At 40.4% G+C, this 18896-nt stretch overlaps 1 protein-coding gene across 1 annotated transcript in view; it reads left to right on the plus strand.

Annotated features, from left to right (window-relative positions):
* Positions 1-2419: 2419 nt before the first annotated feature.
* LOC104510702 (2-oxoisovalerate dehydrogenase subunit beta, mitochondrial) overlaps positions 2420-18896 on the plus strand; it is a gene marked incomplete at its 3' end in the record, with an annotated part of 23740 nt that continues 7263 nt past the window's right edge. Inside the window, exons 1-2 of the mRNA XM_010153035.1 lie at positions 2420-2492; positions 5142-5210. Coding sequence (XP_010151337.1) covers positions 2429-2492; positions 5142-5210 — 133 coding nt within the window. The remainder of the gene's footprint in view (positions 2493-5141; positions 5211-18896) is intronic.

The following is an 18896-nucleotide window of genomic DNA, read 5'->3' on the forward strand; positions in this document are numbered from 1 at the left end:
TTCCTGGGCCGGGCAGCGCCCCGGCTCGGTGCTGGGGCCAGGCCCCGGGCGGCCGTGTGCTTCCCCGGGGAGCGTTTGCCCCGCTGTGCCCATGGCGGTCTCCGCTTCTACCTGCGGGCTTTTCGTCTGCAGCCCGGGCTGTGGGTGGGAAGGTCCCCGCGGGCCGCTGGCGGGGGCCAGTGGTGCTTCAGGCCTCTGCGGCGCCTCACGGGTACCTCTCGGGGGGTGTGTGGGGCGGTGAAGTGGTTTTGGGCCGTCAGTACAGGACTTGCCATGGGCCCACCCATCACCCCCTCTGACCTGCGAGCCCTTGTCTCCGGTCAAGGTTCTGACCCTGCCCCTCTCGTCTGAGTGGCAAAGCTTCTAGTAGTCACTTACTCAGTGACTTACATCTGTCCCTCTTGTTTTATAGCATGTTTAAGTCATGAATGAGGTAATAAACCTGTGGCTAATAAAGACTGTCTAGTGAAAGGTTTGAGGTCATCCACGTGATTGCAGGACTGAGAGTAAACACAGATCACTTGGAAATAAGCAGCTCAGGTTGAAAGTTGGTGTTTTGACTTTTTGTCGCTCCTGGAGGAAGCCCACCGGCTGCAGAAGAGCTGTTTCACATGAACCACACAGTCCTCTAGAAAGGAGACATTTAGAAAATTAGGAGAAATGTAACTGGTTATGTTGGTGTTCCAGCTTGGTCATAAAGCCTGAGAAGGCTCTTGGCCGTTGCTGTTGGGGAAGTACAGGCATCCAAGGTGTTGCAGAGTAAAGCCCGTGTATTGTAGGTCTCTGCTTGAGATCATAGTGAAGAAGCCCTTGTGGGGGAATGCCAGTTTTTATTGCCATTTACTAATAGCAAACTAATTGCCTGTGGTTAAAATAAAGTAATGCCAATACTGATTCTGATATTTTTAAGATAACTCAACTGTTCAGATCTGAAGGGCACAATTAGTTTCTCCTTTCCTGTGAGGGCTGTTACAGAGGCCTTTATCATAAGCAGGAGCAGCAGCTCAGAACAGTCAGGGTGAGGAGTTTCAGACAGTTGCATAAATAATAGGGATTTATTTGTATCAAATACTGGAAAGATTGTGTCTTGTGGAAAAGATAACCTAAATACTAATGTGCATGACTTGGGAAAGAGAGGAGCTGCTGCTGTTTCCCAGCTTTCCTTCCCTTGAATGTGTAAATGTTGATTATTTGTAGTTTTCATATAATTTGAACGGTTCCCATAACAGTTATTTTTCAAGTCCCCTCTTGAAGGGCAGTGTGAAGTGTAACAAGTGGAGCCACCAAGCACAGGAACTTGTAGGTTTCTCAGCTCTGGTGTGGCATTACATGGATCTTAAACATTTTTGTTAATGTTGATAAACAGTTCAGGAGGAAGGGAAGATGAGTAGTTGTTGAGATTCTGGAGCTACTGGAAGCAGAATTTAAGTTCCCTTCTGATTTCTAACACTTGTTCTCATGTTTGACTGGGATCTTCACCTAACAATCACCTTTCTTTTTTTCATGTGCTATGTATGCTGGTAGGTAGTATTCTCCTCGGCTCTGGCTCCTAGTCGTGACTTAAATAAAGGTTTAAAGAGCTACCAAATGCCAGCTAGGCAATTTCTAATTTGCTCAGTTTCTGACAAGGCATTATTTGCTTGGTGAGTCTGAGTTGGTTGCAGCAGTGGGGACCGGGCTACTGTTTTGTTCCGTCTGTGCTTTCAGGACTGTTTTAACTTGCAGTGCTGGAATGAAGAAGGGCACTTGGGTAGCCTTTCTTGGTTTTGAAGGCTTTCTTGAAATTCACACTGCAGAGGATTTTAATACAGCTTTCCAGTGCATTTGCTTTACCCGTTTTATGTATAGCTGTTCAACATCAAGTTTTCTTTCCTTGGCGTGTGGGTTTGGTGCCCCTGACACTTTCTAGCTGCAGTCCAGAGAGCAGGCCATTGGTCTAGAAAACTTCTGATAGTAATAGGTGTCTGTAAATAGGAAAAGCTGGAGCTTTAAAAACACAACATTAAGGAACGATGAAGTAAGCTTAAAGAGATCTGGTGAATCTTAGCAGAAGGGATCCCAATCCTCAAAACAATAATGCTTTACTAAGGTTTCCTTCTTTGAAAAACTGTTGCATTAGTCATTGTTCGTAGTGTTTGACTGAGCATTGCAAAGCTTCATTTGCTCTAGCTAAGAGCATAATTTTTGAAAAAGGGTTGCATGCAGGGTAGTAGTCCCTGGGGTTGCAAAATGTACCCTGCTCAGTCCCATCAATCCCATAATTTAAGTTTACTCGTTGAATGGCTCTTGGGTACTCCTAACAGGGATCTTGTTTATGACTCTTAACTAAGCTTTTAGTCATGTTTTGCACCAAAGTTTTCTAGTGTACTGTGTTTCTAACCCAATTAAATGGCTAAACAATCATTTTCACACAGGGCAAACTCAGAAGATGAATCTCTTCCAGTCCATAACAAGTGCCTTGGACAATGCTTTAGCCAAAGATCCGACTGCAGGTACGCTACACTTGTTAGTCTGCTTTGCTTTATGTAAATTGCACTTTGTTTTGCCTATTTGTGTACAATATTAAATGCCTTTTTTGTGGCCTTTTTAAGTTTTGTAACAAGTTATTTCTACAATTTGATCTCAAACAAAACAATGTGTTGTAGTAACAGATTATCAGCGTATGATCTGAGATGCAGTTGTCTTCTGTATTAGTTGGGTGTATTTCTCTTGAAAGTAGGGACAGAAAGCTACATTGCTTAACATGCTTCTGATATTACTGATGTGAACTGTACTTCAGGGCAGCTTGAGTCCCACCAGTAAGTAAAGGAGTTTTTAAAATGTGGATCTTAGTTTTTAATTCTTTCATTATCCTGTGTTCAAAAAGTGGCACTCTTTAGAGGCTATATATTCCTTGCTCTGTCCATTCTCTCCTTCCCTGCCCTCCAAAATTCCTTTCCAGCTTTACTGATTTCTGTTCATTGTTGTGCCTAGGCAATGTAAGATTTTGTAGGCTTTTGTGGTCTGGATAACCTGTAGCTTTGAAGAAGCTAGTTCATCATGGCTTGATAGAAAAGAGTTACCCTAAGCTCTTATGCACAAAACTATTTACTCACTTTAAATTTTTACACATAACAGGACGTCTGTTTCTTCTGTTGTTGTAACAAAGGTGTGACGGTAGCCAGGTATCTGGAGGAGATGTTTACTGTCATGAACACAGCTGCAAAAGCTGTATGATCTTGCGTAATTTTGGTTTTTCATTTTAGAGTGTTTTTGGCACTTGAGCCACTGTTCAGTTTGAAGTCTGACTAACCGTCTAATCTGTTGGGACAAATTCCCTGTTGTCTGTCCAGTGCTATGCCTATATATGTTCCCTCTCAATCTACAGCTGTGTTATAATCACCTTTATTAAATTAAACTTACACAACTGAGGGTAAATTAGTGCCAAGAACTGATTTTTATTTCTATTTCTGTAGAATCAGCCATAATTAAGTAGAATGTTAATCCAGCAGGAACCTAGACTGTATGTAATCTCCAGCTTTTAGTCACTCTAAGGTTCCAGTCTTGCTCCTCAGCTTTGCAGGCCTGGATCTTTGCAAAATCCTTTGCAAGACTATGTTGGATTTCTATAGTCTGGATATGTGAGTTGTCAGTATCACCCTACTCACTGAATCAATTAGTACTTCTTGCGGTAGAAAGCATGTCCTTCATATGATTTATTTGTATGGGAATTGAGCAACTGTTGTTTAAGTAGTGGAAATCCTCATACTTGTGTTGATGAGAATTAGAATCTGTCCAGGAAAATATTTTCAGTGGCTGAATGGAATGAGTAAATCTGTGCAAGTTTGCTGATAGCAGCATTAAATCGGATTTTTTTTTTTTAATGCCAGATGGCTCAGAAGTGAGTAGCCATATGGTAATGGAAAGGTCTTACAAGATTTTAAGTACATAAAAAAGCAAACAAATTAATATTAAAAGTTCATTAGAGGTGATCTGGGGACACACTTCAGTCATAAACTACATGGCTGCCCATGGCAGGGGGGTTGGAACTAGATAATCTTTAAGGTCCCTTCCAACCCAAACTGTTCTGTGATTCTATGATTCTGTAAGTTATTTTTCTTTAAGTGCTGTCAGTAATATGGTTGTTGGAAGTGTGTTAATCCCTTCTAGTGCTTCCAATCAGAAATGTATATTATTTAAATAAGAATAATATTTGAAAGGCAAGGAGGCTAACTTAATATTTTTTGTCCTTTAGAATATAGAGAGTATTGAGAAATTCGTGTATTATCAGAACTGACCCCATTTTATGCAAGCTGCTGTTGGTGATACTGCTGCACATCTCTTACATGCTTAAAAAAATGAAATGGGCAATACTGTGTGAATTATTTCTGTGAATTAAATAGCAAAACTGTTTTAAGAAATTCAGATATTATCATTCCGTAAAGTCAAAGGGAAAAAAAACCCCAAACCTAAGCAGATTAGTTGATATGAGGCTAAATTTTAAAGGCAATTACTTTTAGTGATAAAACTTTATTGGCTACATCACTCACTCTATAAGGATAGTAGTGCTGAATACTGAGAGTTATTCTGGTTATTAGATATCCATCCTTTCTGTGAAGGAGTTCCTCTGAAGTCACTTTTCAGGGATCTAGCAAGTATGTTTGGACAAGGTTTGAAATTTCATGTTGGATTGGTATTTTGAATAAAACTTAATTTTGACATTTTTCAAAACACTGCATTTACTGAGATCTGTAGGTGAAAAATGCAAGTGGTTGCCAGTTGAAGCAGAACACACAACTGAATGACTCTGAATGTAATTGTTTCTTGGAATTGCTTTTATTCATTTAGATTTAAATGTTGTGGTATTATAGGATATTTCAGAAAAATAAATAGATGGTTTAATGAAAATATAGCTGAATCAGTTTCATGAATTCCGTTTTGAGGCAAAAGAGTGTCGCTGTGCTGATTCCTCATTAACTTTGGCTCTTTATTTGCTACACTTAGTCTGTGCACGAGAATCGCTTAGGTCTAGATAAGTCTTGAAGCAAAATAAAATGTTAGGCACTACTTACATTAGCATCCCATAAAACACCTTGAAACCCATTCATTAAAAAAGATGCATTGGAGTAACATTAGCGTCCTATACTATTCTTATTTTCCAGTAATATTTGGGGAAGATGTGGCCTTCGGTGGAGTCTTCAGGTGTACAGTTGGCTTGCGAGACAAATATGGTAAGTTGGCTTGTAAATCTGACATTATTTTCATATTAACATCTCTGTTCTTTTGTACCCCGTATGGTTTGTGGGAGAAGAGAAGAATACCTGGGAGAGAAGTCTTGTAAATGGACTTCTGTTTTCCTTTCTGTCATTGGAAATAGAAAGTTTGTAATGTGTTACTGTTTATGTAAGCTTTGAAAACTTTTGTAGAAACACTTGCTGACAAAATTTCAAGAGTATTCTATTTCTTCAACTAGCATTATCAATATAACTTCAATTTTTTTTAACTGCAGCTGGCCATATGAGCATCATTGAGGCCCCATTTCATTACACTACTCAAATTAAAGCCTCTTAGTAACAGTACATGGTGATGCTTTTTGGTCATGTCTGTCAAGAACCATGAAGGGATTATGTTAAAATAAATTTAAACTTCTTGTTTAATGTAATATTTTTTGGCATGGCCTGGAAAGCCAGTATAGAAATAGTATGTTACAACTATGCTTGTGCTCTGTCTAGAATGTGACTGGTTTATTTGTTTTGGGAGACTCATGTGAGGGCATTTAGGGAAATGGTACGGCGTTTGTCTCAAAGAATCTTATAAGTACCCTTTATCTGAACACTAGAGGAAAAACAGGTTTGCAAAAGTATATGGAAAAATGAGATGGTACTTGGTCATCTCATACCTCAGACAGTCAAGGCGAGTTCAGTGGAAGAGAGAAAATAGTTAATTGCAGGATTATTTTTTTAAACTTACTTTTTAGATAAGATTTTAAATGAAAAATTCATTTAAAACTTGCAGGAGCTTTTAATAATGTCTGCATGATCAGTTATTTAATTTTATTCATATATTGTGTTCATTCTGGAAGAAATTTAGTTTGGCCGTTCAGCTGTTACAGCGGAGTATCAGTGTTTTTTTAAGAAAGTTGAAGGGAAGGAAAAGATATGCTTGTGCAACAACATAGGGTCTGAAAGAAAATAACTGTCATGTTCACAGTTCTTGATGGATAGAATTTAACCACCTGCTCAGTGATACCTACTTGGCAAATCTGGAGGACTTCAATTTTCTTCTTTGGTTATCCATTTGGTGTGGTTTCTTTTAAGTATTCCTTCTGCTGTGAGAAGTACTGTTACTGGAACACCCAAAAAAGAATCAATGTTTCATGCATGGCATGCTAGGTTGTGCGTAACAATTTACAGGTCTCAGAAATGTGTTGTGGATACAGTAACTTGAGAGCTTTTAATTTGGTATTTGCCATATCACCCACTGGGCTGTTAAATAAAAGAAAAGAGGTTATTGAATGTTAAGTTTCAACAGCTTACAAAAATTACTCGGATGACTTGCAGCCAGTGATTACATCTATTTCATTTTCCTCATCTGGAGGAAATGAGTTACTGCCATCTTGGAGAAGATCCACTTTTTTTGGACTGAACCTGTGTTGGGTTATGGTAGCGGATGAAGGGCCACAGGGATGGCTCCTGTGAGAAGCTGCTAGAAGCTTCCCTGGCTACAAGCTGTACCTGCCTCTGGACACAGCCACCTAGCACCTCTGTGACCGACATATGTAAAAGAGGAAAACAAAGGGAACTGGCACGAGAGAGGAATGGGATGTGAGAGAGGTAACCAGGCAGACACCCAGATCAATGCAGAAAGGTGGGGAGGAGGCGGTACTGGAGCAGAGGTTCCCCTGCAGCCCGTGGTGAGAGGGTAGGCTGTGTCCCTCCACCCATGGAGGGTCACGGGGGAGTAGAGACCCTCTTGAAGCTCAGGGTGGGCCCCACACTGGAGCAGGTGACTGCATCCGAAGAGGCCTATGAGTCCGTGGGAAGTCTGTGCTGGAGCAGATTGCTCCTGAAGGATTGCATCCCATGGAAGGGACCCACTCTGGAGCAGTTAAGAGAGCTGCAGCCCGTGGGAAGAACTCATACCAGGGAGGTTTGTGGAGGACTGTCTCCTGTGGGAGGGACCCCACGCTGAAGAAGGGTCAGAGTGTGAGGAGTCCTCCCCTGAGGAGGAAGGAGCGACAGAGACAACATGTGATGGACTGACCACAGCCCCCATTCTGTGTGCCCCTGCACTGCTCGCGGGGAGGAGGTAGAGAAATCGAGAGCAAGGCTGAGCCTGGGAAGAAGAGAGGGGTGGAGGGAAGATTTTTAACATCTGGTTTTATCTTTCATTGTTCTACTCTGATTGGATTGGTAACTAGTTAAACTGATTGTTTTCTTCCCCAAGTCAAGTCTGTTTTGCCTGTGACCATAACTGGTGAGTGATCTCTCCCTGTCCTTGTCTCAACCCATGACCTTTCCTTGTATTTTCCCCATCCCAGCAGGGGGAGGAGTGAGTTAGCAGCTGCGTGGTGCTGAGTTGGTGGCTGGGGTTAAACCACAACAGAACCAAAATATTAGAGGAGGAAGACTATGCTTTTAAGAAGTTTTAGCAACATAATCATATTTACTCTTGTTTCTCTGCCTCAGGTATTATGTGGATGTTTTCTCACTTTCTGGTTTATATGTTAGTGTTCAAATAGTTTGGATAGGACTTTTATTAGCAGTGATCTTTAGTGCTGCACGTTGGGGTTGAATGAGCATTCTCTAACTCTGGTGTGATATGTTAACTCTGTTTACTAGACTTCACGTGTAAATGAATCCTCTGAGACAGCAGTTGGTTGCTGGAAAAGTGGGCAACGGAAGTCTTCATTTGGGGAATAAGCAACAGAAGCAGATTATAGAATCACAGAACAGTTTGGGCTGGAAGGGACCTTAAGGACCATCTAGTCCCACCCCCCCTGCCATGGGCAGGGACACCTTCTACTAGACCAGGTTGCTCAAAGCCTCATCCAGCCTGGCCTTGAACACTTCCAGGGATGGGGCATCCACAGCCTCTCTGGGCAACCTGTTCCAGTGCCTCACCACCCTCATAAGCAGCTTTGCTGTTTTTTGGTGAACATGTCCAGTTTAAATGACAAAAGGAATAAACTTCCTATTATTAGAGTGTGGCTGTGAGGGTCATTTGTTGGTTTTCTTTGGTGTAAGAAGGTCATATAATATTGGAATGAAGGAGAAACATTATTTCTTTCTTGTCGTAGTATTTTACTGATGGTGTTTTCAGAAGTGCCAGTGGTGCTCAAAGCACTGTGTGGCAGTTCTTGTCCCAGAGTGCAGGTGTACCACTGAGGTGGGTACTGATAAGGGAGAACAAAGAACTATTCACAGTGTTCAGTCATTATGATATGCAACAGTCACAGCACGTACAGCAGCCTAGCTAGAATCAGATTTATTTTGTGTGTATATGACAAAGATTTTTTAATGAGATTTTTTGAGGAAGATATAACATGACTTTGGGAATATTGGAAAATTACTCATTTAAAGCACGAGAGACAACATGGGAAACTGTGGAAGTACATGTATGAACACTGACCAAGGGCAAATGAAAGTTGATATTGCCATTTGATCAGAAAGGGTGCTGGCCTCTTTATGGTGAATAAGAGGCTAGATTTGATAAGGAAAAACTAAGTAGTGCTCATTTCATGTGATGGTAAAATAAAATGGGTGAGTACGTAAAGTGCTGGTGAGATCAAATTGACAAGGTAGGCAACTATCTTCACATTCAGAGCATGGCAAAGATTGTATTTGTTAGAGGAAAAGTGTGTTAGCTGGAAGAGAATGAGAAATTCGAAAAATTTTTTGCTCTTTTGCTACTTAAAGTTTGTCTTACAGATTCATTATAGAAAGATATTGCTAGGATCCCTTTGTCTTGCTGGTTCTGAGATTTAGGTCTAGGTAAGAAGTAAATGAAGATGCTGTAGTGGCTGAAAAAGAAGGTAGTGGAGAAGGCATTTCAGGAAAATTAAGAGTTCTTTATGCTGCTGCTGAGGTAGCCTAAAACGAGTCGAGGCAATATATGAAATACGAATCTGGACAGAAATAGAAGTTTGGTAAAAGGTGAAGTTAGGAGTCATTCGCATAATGGTAATTCAGCTTTGTAAGGCAGTTTAAGATGACACAGGTAATTTTGGCTTCCTTGTTCAGAAATAGTGAAATCCTAGAAAATGGGCAGTGGCTGAAGAGGTCAAAGATGAACTAGAGGACATGCTGAAAATACAGCTACAATGTTGAGGGGAACCAGGAAGGACTGAAAACACAAAAACTGCAGGAATCCAAAATTTCGAGGGGGGTGTGACTGCCTGTCCGTATTGTCTTAGTGATGTAATAAGTTCTGGATGCAGTGTTAGTTCTATTCAAAGGCTGGAGTCCATGTAAAATAAGTAGGAATTCCAGACAGAATTGATGAACAAGCAACCTCATGGATCTTACCTGTACAAGGAAGATTACATGTACTTACAGGCTCTTCCATCCCCATTCCCCTCCTGCATTTACCATCAACATAAGATGCAAGTGGCATAATATGAGCTTTTTTGTATGCGTTGATGTGAAACATGAAGGAATGAATGGGTTTTTTTCCTCCTCTACAGGAAGAGGAAGGTTGTATTTTTGTGGTGGTGGGTTGGTGGTTTTTTTTTTTTGTCCTCTCCCTGTAAATAATCAAAATCACTAGGTGGCAGTCTATGCCTATAAGTAGTTATTTTGGTACAAATTGATAGTTCCTTTTTAAGCACTTTTACAGAGGTCGAGGTCTAAACATCACCTAATAATATAGAAGGGAGAATTTAGTATATTAATACTCAGTAGTAGTACTATACAGATGTTGATTGCTATCCAGATTGTTACTGAAGTCTCTCTGGAGAAACCGAGAAGTTTGCTTTTAGAATAGATCTGTCATCAAATCTAAAACCTTTTTTTTTTTTTTTCCCTGGAAAGCCATTTAAGCCTGACTGTAGAATAATGCTGTAATATAAATACAGCTAGAGGCCTGTACTAGTAAGTGAAAGAAGTCAAGCTCATTGACTTTTTAAGGAAATAAATCCTAATTTTTGATCAGATGAATTTTTGATGTGTTACAAAATCCTTGGAAATGTTTAATTGAGGAATCATATGTAAACAAGTCAGGATGTGGCAGCTGCTTTTCCATGATAGCTATGACTTAGGATATTATGTTTGTTCCTGTATCTCTTCTGTCAACATCTGAAATAGGCAATTCCAGTTTTCTGGCATCACTTTGCTGCTCATTATCCTTCTACTGGTGTTAGTATGTTTTGCATGAACTGAATGCTTGGAAATCAGTTGCTGTATAATGCTGCTTTCTGAAAATGGGTGGTGTCCCTGAAATTTTTATGTGGAGAGTTCCTTCCAGATAAGGGGAGGGAAATAAGTCTTGTACATTTTTTTTTTCCTTTGTCCCTTCCCTCTGGTTTTGCACACTGGAAGGGCATATTCTTGTTTCATTTCTTGTCTCCTTCCCCATCAACCCCTGCCAGGTGTTCGATTATTGCCATTTTGCAGAGGTTGCATACTCTAACCCATAGAGTATCTTTATTGAGGTAATGAATGTCTGCTGTTCCATAGTCCTGCTGCCTGGAGATGTTTCCTGTCTCTACAGCAAAGGTGTAAACTGGGTAATTGATAACCTGCTTCCTTGCCTGCTGTATCTTTTGTAGCCTAGGTAATGTGTGCAAACGCTTTATTTTTAAGAAGAAGAAAGTACATTATTATTTCGGTCTTTTGAAGAAAATGTATCTGAATAAAATAGCTGTACATTTGGCTTTGATTCTGCAGATGGATTTGAAACAATAATGTTGGAGTGTGAATAAATGTGTCTTATTCCTGTCTGAAGTATGAAATGAAGTTGTAGCCTGTAAAGATCAGTATCATCCACATGACAAAAATAGGGAGGAGATAAGAGGTAGTGATTATATAACAGCAGGTAAATAAATGACAAGAAAAAACAAAGGATAAGGTAAAAATGGATGAAGCAGACAGAAATAGAGACTGAGAAACAAGAAAACCATAAATAGTGATTGGCAAGGAAGGATACTCAGAAGAATGCCAGAGCAGGTTTTTTGCTAGTTCCAAAAAAAGGACTAGTCTAGCCTAGTGTGGCCAAAAATGAAAATTTTGACATTATGTGAACAGTGGCAGTGAATTATATATAATACTTTCCGTGGATACTCTTTCTACTGTCCTCCAAACACTTATAACTTGAGGGCTTCCTTATCTAGAAGTGCCTCTGTGTAGTCATCAGCCTCAGCAGAGATTTGATTTTAATACCGTTCTGGTCTGTGCTTGAATGGTGGCTCTGACGTGCACTTACTGCCATGTCAAAAGTCTGTCCTTAGCGAGCGTAAGAATCAAGCCTTCTGACTATTTCAAAGATTGATATTCTGACAATGTGGATTAGGATCAGCCCCGGCTCAGCACTCTGAGAATCCACATTTTTCTGGTTTGTGTTCACTATTATACATGAGACTTGGGTAGGTGTTATAAACCAAACCCAGAAGAACTGGAAAAACTGAATGCATTAAAAAAAATTGTAAACTTAGATAGGGTTATTGGCTGTTTGTTGTCATCTCACAAAGTAATATACAACTTTAGTAATTTGTGTCTCTGTGCTAGCAAATATTTGTGTACAGGCTTTCCAATAACACAGCTTTTTGTATGTCTTATTAGTTACATAGAATCACAGAATGGTTTGGGTTGGAAGGGACCTTAAGGACCATCTAGTTCCACCCCCCCTGCAGTGGGCAGGGACACCTTCCACTAGACCAGGTTGCTCAAAGCCTCATCCAGCCTGGCCTTGAACACTTCCAGGGATGGGGCATCCACAGCTTCTCTGGGCAACCTATTCCAGTGCCTCCTCTGGACTCACTCCAACAGGTCTATATCCTTCTTATGTTCGAGGTCCCAGAACTGGACACAGTATTGCAGGTGGGGTCTCACAAGAGCCGAGTAGAGGCGGAGGAGAATCCCCTCCCTTGCCCTGCTGGCCACACTTCTCTGGATACAGCCCAGGATACGGTTGGCTTTCTGGGCTGCCAGCGCACCCTGCTGGCTCATGTCCAGCTTTTCACCCACCAGTACCCCCAAGTCCTTCTCCTCGGAGCTGCTCTCTATCCATTCTCCACCCAGCCTGTACTTGTGCTTGGGATTGCCCCGACCCAGGTGCAGGATCTTGCACTTGGCCTTGTTGAACTCCATGAGGTTGGCAGTGGCCCACCTCTCCAGCCTGTCCAGGTCCCTCTGGACGGCATCCCTTCCCTCCAGCGTGTCGACCGCACCACACAGCTTGGTGTTGTCAGCAAATTTGGACTGCAAGAGCAGTGTAAATGAGTTTTACTTTTCAGTAGGGAGTTCTTGAATAATGCCATTTTAGTTCACTATCAACTGTTTGGAACGTGGGTAGAATGTGAATATTTTGAATGGGAATTTTTATCTCAAAGATTCTCTGAATTCCTGGAGGATGCTGCTGTGGTGTCTCCTGCCAGAAATGAATAGAAGAATACTGGCCTCAGTACTCCTCAGGAGTTCTGAATTTACTCCCAAGAGAGTTGACTGAGACATTAAAGCTGGTCTCTCGGGACATGCAGCACAAATGATTTTGTCAGCAGTTGTTCTTTTGAAATCTTTTGAAGTCAATGTGTCTTTTGCTCATGGAATTCATTTGTCACAGTTTGGAATCCTCTGTGTGATAGTAGGTTACAAAATAGGAATATAGGTTTCCTCCTTTCTGGATTAAAGTCTCATCACCAGTTAAAGGCATTGGGGGGGGGGGGGGGGTTTCCTTTCACTCATGGCTTTTGTCTGTTCTGGTTTCTTTTAGCTACTCTGTTTGGTCTCTGTTACTTCTGTCCTCTTTTTGTTTGTCACTGCATACAGAGCTGTAGTGCCCACAGTGGCTTACGCTACCCTCGTGCGATGCCAAGTATAACCAAGTACTTGTCATAAGGTTTCTATGTAACATTGCCAGTATGGTCTGGAGTGATGTTTGCTGCCTTTATTAGCAGCGCGGTGGTGACTGTGACTTTGTGGCATGCTTTAGTCCCCAAGTCCTTTCTGTTGTACTGCTGTGCAGCCAGTAATTACTTCTGTTCTGGGTGGTCTCTTGATAAAATGAAACTCAGCCGTGTCACTCCTATATGTAGGATAAAGCAAATTCCATCTCTGCTAATTTCCTTTCTGGTAGTTCTGAACTGCATGCATGTCTAGAGACATTCATACATGTAGACAGTGGTAAATAAGGAATAAGTAGTTTCAATTTTTTCCTCCTTACTCATTTTTTGTAGGTAAAATAGATTTCCTCACGTGGAATAGAAAGGGTGCAGTAAGTACACACTTGTAACTTGAAATTTAGTTCTTTTACCCTATTCTGCTCAATCATATAGGGTTGTTTTAGAAATAATCCTTCCTGTGCTTCATTATTTTGATGCAGCTAGAACCACAGATAATGTTGGTAGGAATTTTTTTTTCTTCCAAACAATAATTAAAAAAAATAAGTAGTGTGAAATGGTTGGGGAGCGGATCAGAAACAGTAATTGCTGTCTGTTCAATCGGTCCAAGGTATTTTCTTGTAAACTGGAAAATCTCAGAAGAAAAGGAAAATCAAGACAAGAAATAACACTTGTATTGAATCCCGTGAGAACGGGGAGAGTTGAATCAAAGTGTTTTCCCTGTGGAAAATTTCAAACACATCAAAAAGCAAGTGACTGAACTGCATATGAAACCACAGTTATAGCAAGAAAATAGCATCCTTATGTCAGGGTGACCTAGCCACATTAGCAATCAGCTGGATGCTTTACAAATAATTTTATTTATCACTTCCATATTTGTTTTCCTCTACTTTCTGCCTGCCTTACAGAATTAGATCCCTGAAGCACAGGGTATGTTTTGGCACAGATCAGATGGCAACAGCTGTTCTTAGCCTTCAGTGATGGAGATTCCCTGGCTTCCCTATACACACGATCCCAGTGCAGGATTATTCTTATGGTTTGAAGCTTTTCCTTATTGATCTGTTTTCTCTGGACTCTGATTGCTGCAGCTGGAGGATGTGGGCTATCCAAAACTGGATACATTACCCTGGGTCGTACTGAGTAAAAGCCGGTTGCTTACAGATTTCTGTTGATACATTTCATGGTAATGCTAGCTTGTCTCACAGCAAGAATGTTTATTTCCCATGTCTCATCTACTGTAATCCCTGGTGGTTATTCTGTAGACCTTGTGTCTAAGGTGTAAATGCCTGTATGAGTTCTCAGGGTACACTTAATTCTCAGTAAAGAAGTTTGTTTATAGTCCAGTAAAAATAATTCAAGAGTTTTTGTTTATTTGGCCAGGAGGTGGCTGTACCTAGCCATGCCCAGGGTACACCAACCTTTCAAAAACTGTGGTAGTCATTCTTTGAAGAAAAGTATTTACTTGAACACAATACTATTTTATGAACTTGAGCTGTAGAAAACTCCTGAAGGCAAATTCTGTGTTTAAGTGAAATGCCTATGGAGGGGAAACATGAGTGAGATAAGGTTATCCCCAAGTTGTTATGGTGAAGTTTCTTGGTTAAGGACTGGATATGCTTACAAAAATTTCTTAATGTCCTGATGGCTTTTAGTAGCATGAGCTAATGAGAGAATCTTTTGAAGCTGAGTTAATAGAGGTGGACGTAGAGTGGTGTATTTTTTTTAATATAATAATTTGCCTCCAAAATCCAAAAAATACTTTAAATGTTTCTATTCTAAATCTCTTTTGATAGTGATTTCAGGAAATTTTTTATTGTGGAGACTTTACAGAATGTTACGAGCGAGGGAGCAGAGATCTGTCAGTGGAGGTTCTGTGTCTGTTCTTGTGGTGCCAAGCATTACAGTGCAAGGGCAAGAACTACAAGAACACCATTTGGATAGGCTAGTTGGGGCGGTCTGTTAAGGCAGTGTGTTCTGCCTCCCAGAATCTTCTAGTGGTTTACTTCAACAGATGGGGAGATGCTCTGGGGTTTTTCTATGAGTTTTTTATTGATAATCATGGGGTCTTTTGCATGCTATAAGAATATAGCAATGTGCTGTTATAGAGAGGTGAAAAACTTATTTCTTATGCTACTTTAGTCTAAGTGTTAGGGGTTTATTATGTAAACAGGTAGATATGTTAGCTTGATGCTTCAGAAACATCAAAGAATCATAGAATGGTTTGGGTTGGAGGGGACCTTAAAGCCCATCTAGTTCCACCCCCCCTGCCATGGGCAGGGACACCTTCCACTAGACCAGGTTGCTCAAAGCCTCATCCAGTCTGGCCTTGAACACTCCCAGGGATGGGGCATCCACAGCTTCTCTGGGCAGCCTAACCTTCTGAATTAAGTAGTTCAGAATTTTTGACATGGTGGACTTAAGCGCAGGGTAGGACGTTTTATTCAGAGTTAAAAAAGACTAGCTGTTGTTTATAGACAGAGTAAAACCTAAGTAGACTGGGGTTCGGTTATCCTTGTTTCTTCGTGGATGGATTTAAGCAGGGAATTCTGCAACTTGCTTTCCGGGTTCTTTCCGAGCATTTTGGCAAGAGCTGGATTTTGTTCTGATTTATATAAGTGGCTTTGAATGGTAACATCTGGAGAACGTGTTCCAGACTCATTACACAACAGTACATTTTGTTCAATTTTCATCTTAAATAGCCAATTCTTTTCTTAAGATTTACAGTTAGAAAAAGGAAAAGTTACCCGAGAACTTTAAACAATATAGTATGTCCTTTTACACTGTTTGAGTCTGTGGGATATTGATATGCATCAGTCTGTGTTAGAGCTAAATAGAATTTTAGAATTTTTTTTGGCTGTGTTTTTATTATTTAATTGTTCGAATAGTGTCTGATGTGAAAGTAAATTTTATTTGTTTGGGACGTACTAATATTTATTTTATTTCTTTTTACGTGCTGTAAACCTGTTTGAATGAAAGATAAGGGATATTTATGTTAATATATTTCTACATATTTATATGTTTTATAGAACTTGATACTAGTACAGAGCTTAAGAAAGCTGTTCTAATTTATTTTTAAGAGATTTCAAGGTACATTGCTGGGCAAAAAAAGTATGTGCTGCTGCACTTCATAAAAATAGAAATTTTCACTTCAGGAAGTACTTGCATTGAAACGTTTAAAAGTAATATTTCAGTAATGTAATGTCAAGGAGGATAAAACTTTGTTTTCAGGATACAAGATGGTACTGATGAGCATAGCTAGTGTTTGCAGTCTGTGGTTGCAGGGCTGCAACCACAGTCCATGTACCGTGTTTTAGATGTCAGCATTCTGAGGTGGAATTTAGTGATTATCAGTTTCCTTGGTAAGCCCCGTGATCAGTATACCCCCTGTTTCATTTGTACTCGTAAAATGGAGCTAATTTAGTACGTCTGCTATTTTTTCTGCCTCTGAGGCTGGTGATAAGAGTGTGGCAATTACTACCACTTCAGTTTGAGAAGGTGCTGTAAGACTATTACAGGGAGTAAAACACTCAGAGTTTTCTTAGAACTAATTTGCTAGAGGCCTAGAAGGGTCAAAAAAATCAAGACCACCACCCCAGTCCACTCGCATATCTAAGCAGCTGTGCAACAGAAGCACTATGAGGAGCAGGATAATCTTAATTTAACTTGATTCATAGCCATCTTCCAGTGACCAGGCTGACATAACATGCTAGTCATTAATCATAAAAGACCTCCTTTCTTTTTGATTTGTGGAAACATTAAATCCTCAAAGCCTGGCAAGGAGTTTTCACACTCGTATGGAAGCACCAATATAGATTAATTTATTGATCCCTACACACACACACACACACCCCCCCCATGCTTTGCATAATGCTTTGCATTATGAAGGCACAGGCATGGTTACAAGTGAGATTCAGATGTTTTTCATTACTGCAGATTACTGGTCATTCAGCACTCTGTTCCAGAGTACTTCTTTAGCAGCATTCAATCCTTGCTGTTGTGTTGAGAGTAGTTTCTTTGCAATTTAGGGTAGATCCAGAAGGCTTTCAAATTTAGTATAAAGTAGTACTGATACTGAGGAGTGTGGGAGAGGGTGCCTTGTGTTTGACAGTTTTGCTTATTCCTCAGTTTGTCATCCAGATAGCGTAAACCTCTTGAATAAAGCTGATAGATTGTCCCTTGGTTATACCCACAAATAAGCGGTAGATGTCAGTTTTAGGGTGTATTTTTTGCAAGTAAGCGTTCTGTCATCTGGTATAACTTCGCACGTCTAACTTTATAGGCAGTTATGCTTTTCTGCAAGTGTGCTTCTCACACAGCAAAATTTTTTTGTGGTTGATCAAGGAATGTTATTAATCATAGTTGGAGGAACACTTGAATGCCTTGGTTCAGTTAGGCATCGTGCTTTTTTTTTTTTTTTGATGCTGATGCAACTGGGTATGTGATTGAGATGACCAGAAGCAATTCAGTGTGGAGTGGGCTACCTGCACAGTCATCAGTAGAAAGAAACTCTGGTGAACAAGTCTGCCACTTTGATATGGGCTGCTTATTGAATAGTTTTCTAACAGTGTGGATCTGAATCAGTGCTGTTTTATCAATTCCATTGAAATGCTTCCATCAGCCACAGACATAAAAAGCTTGGGCAATCAGCGTGACCTTGCTGGGGGCCGTTAATGGATCGCAGAATAATAAGGGTTGGAAGGAAAAGCCCTTGAAGGTCATCTGGACAGTTCAGGTTGTTTGTAGTCTTGTCCAGATGAGTTTCAAATATGTCCAACAAAGGAGCTTGTACAACCTTGCGGGGCTTCTTGTTCCAGAATTTGACTACTGTCATAGTGAGGTTTTTTTACTTTTTATCACCAGTTTCCCTTTTTGCATCGTTCTTTCACCTATCACTGTGTGCCTGAAAAGAATCTGACCTTCCCCCTGTTTATACTACTGCGTGGCTGCTTTTTGATCATAGAAGGATTAAATGAGATGCAAGCTTAACAGCATTCAAAGTTACGCCAAAGCTTGGCATTAACCTCTCCTGACCCCTCCCATTCCCGCTTCTTCCGTGAGAAAGGGACATATCTAGCTAATATATTTTAATATTCCTGGTTGATTCTTTAGCTTTTGGTGGGATGCTGGTTTGTCACAAATAACTGGAAGTCTTAAGTGGGGCAAGTTTTCCCTATTTGCTTTAGGAAAGTAGAGCTGTTTATAAATATTTTCTCTGGGGTTGTCCCTCACCCAGAGGGCTATAAGCCTGACAGTTGAGTAAATGCTTAATGTTATTTTCATGCTGTGAATAACTTGAAGAATTTACTAAGTTTTACTAGAAAGCAAGTTTCATTTCCTTCCAAACCTGCAACTCAGTAACTATGTAGATTATAGGGATTTGTAGATAATTGAGGAGGTTGCTTCCCATCCGTGGTAATATTTTCTTTGTACTTCAGCAGTTCTCCTGGCTCTGTATTGGTTAGGGTCTTTGAGAGTGAGAATTAAATGAAAATGCAATAAACATACTTCTAAGAAAATCTTGGGGGAGAAGAGGTGAAAGTGCAGTCGATCTGTGGAGCTCTTGGAAGGAAAATGCACTGTCTGAGTAAGAGAATGGTGTGTTGAAAACACTTTGAGCTAGAACTGCTAGTTGAAATATTCATGTCTCTTCACATGTATGAATGCCTTGGAATTAGCAACTGGGGGAGACTTAGGAAAACTTACCCTTCAGCTGTTCTTAATTTCCAGTTTACTTGAGTTCTCTTCAGAAGTATTGGTTATGTCAGTGGATAAATGATAAACCTGTGAGGAATTCCTGTTCATACCAGTTACCTGTCAGACCAGGTATCTCTTTTTGAGCAATATGGTGATGATTAGTGCTTCA

Source organism: Eurypyga helias, unplaced genomic scaffold (assembly GCF_000690775.1).
Source record: "Eurypyga helias isolate BGI_N326 unplaced genomic scaffold, ASM69077v1 scaffold6306, whole genome shotgun sequence".
In the NCBI taxonomy this organism is placed as follows: domain Eukaryota; kingdom Metazoa; phylum Chordata; class Aves; order Eurypygiformes; family Eurypygidae; genus Eurypyga; species Eurypyga helias.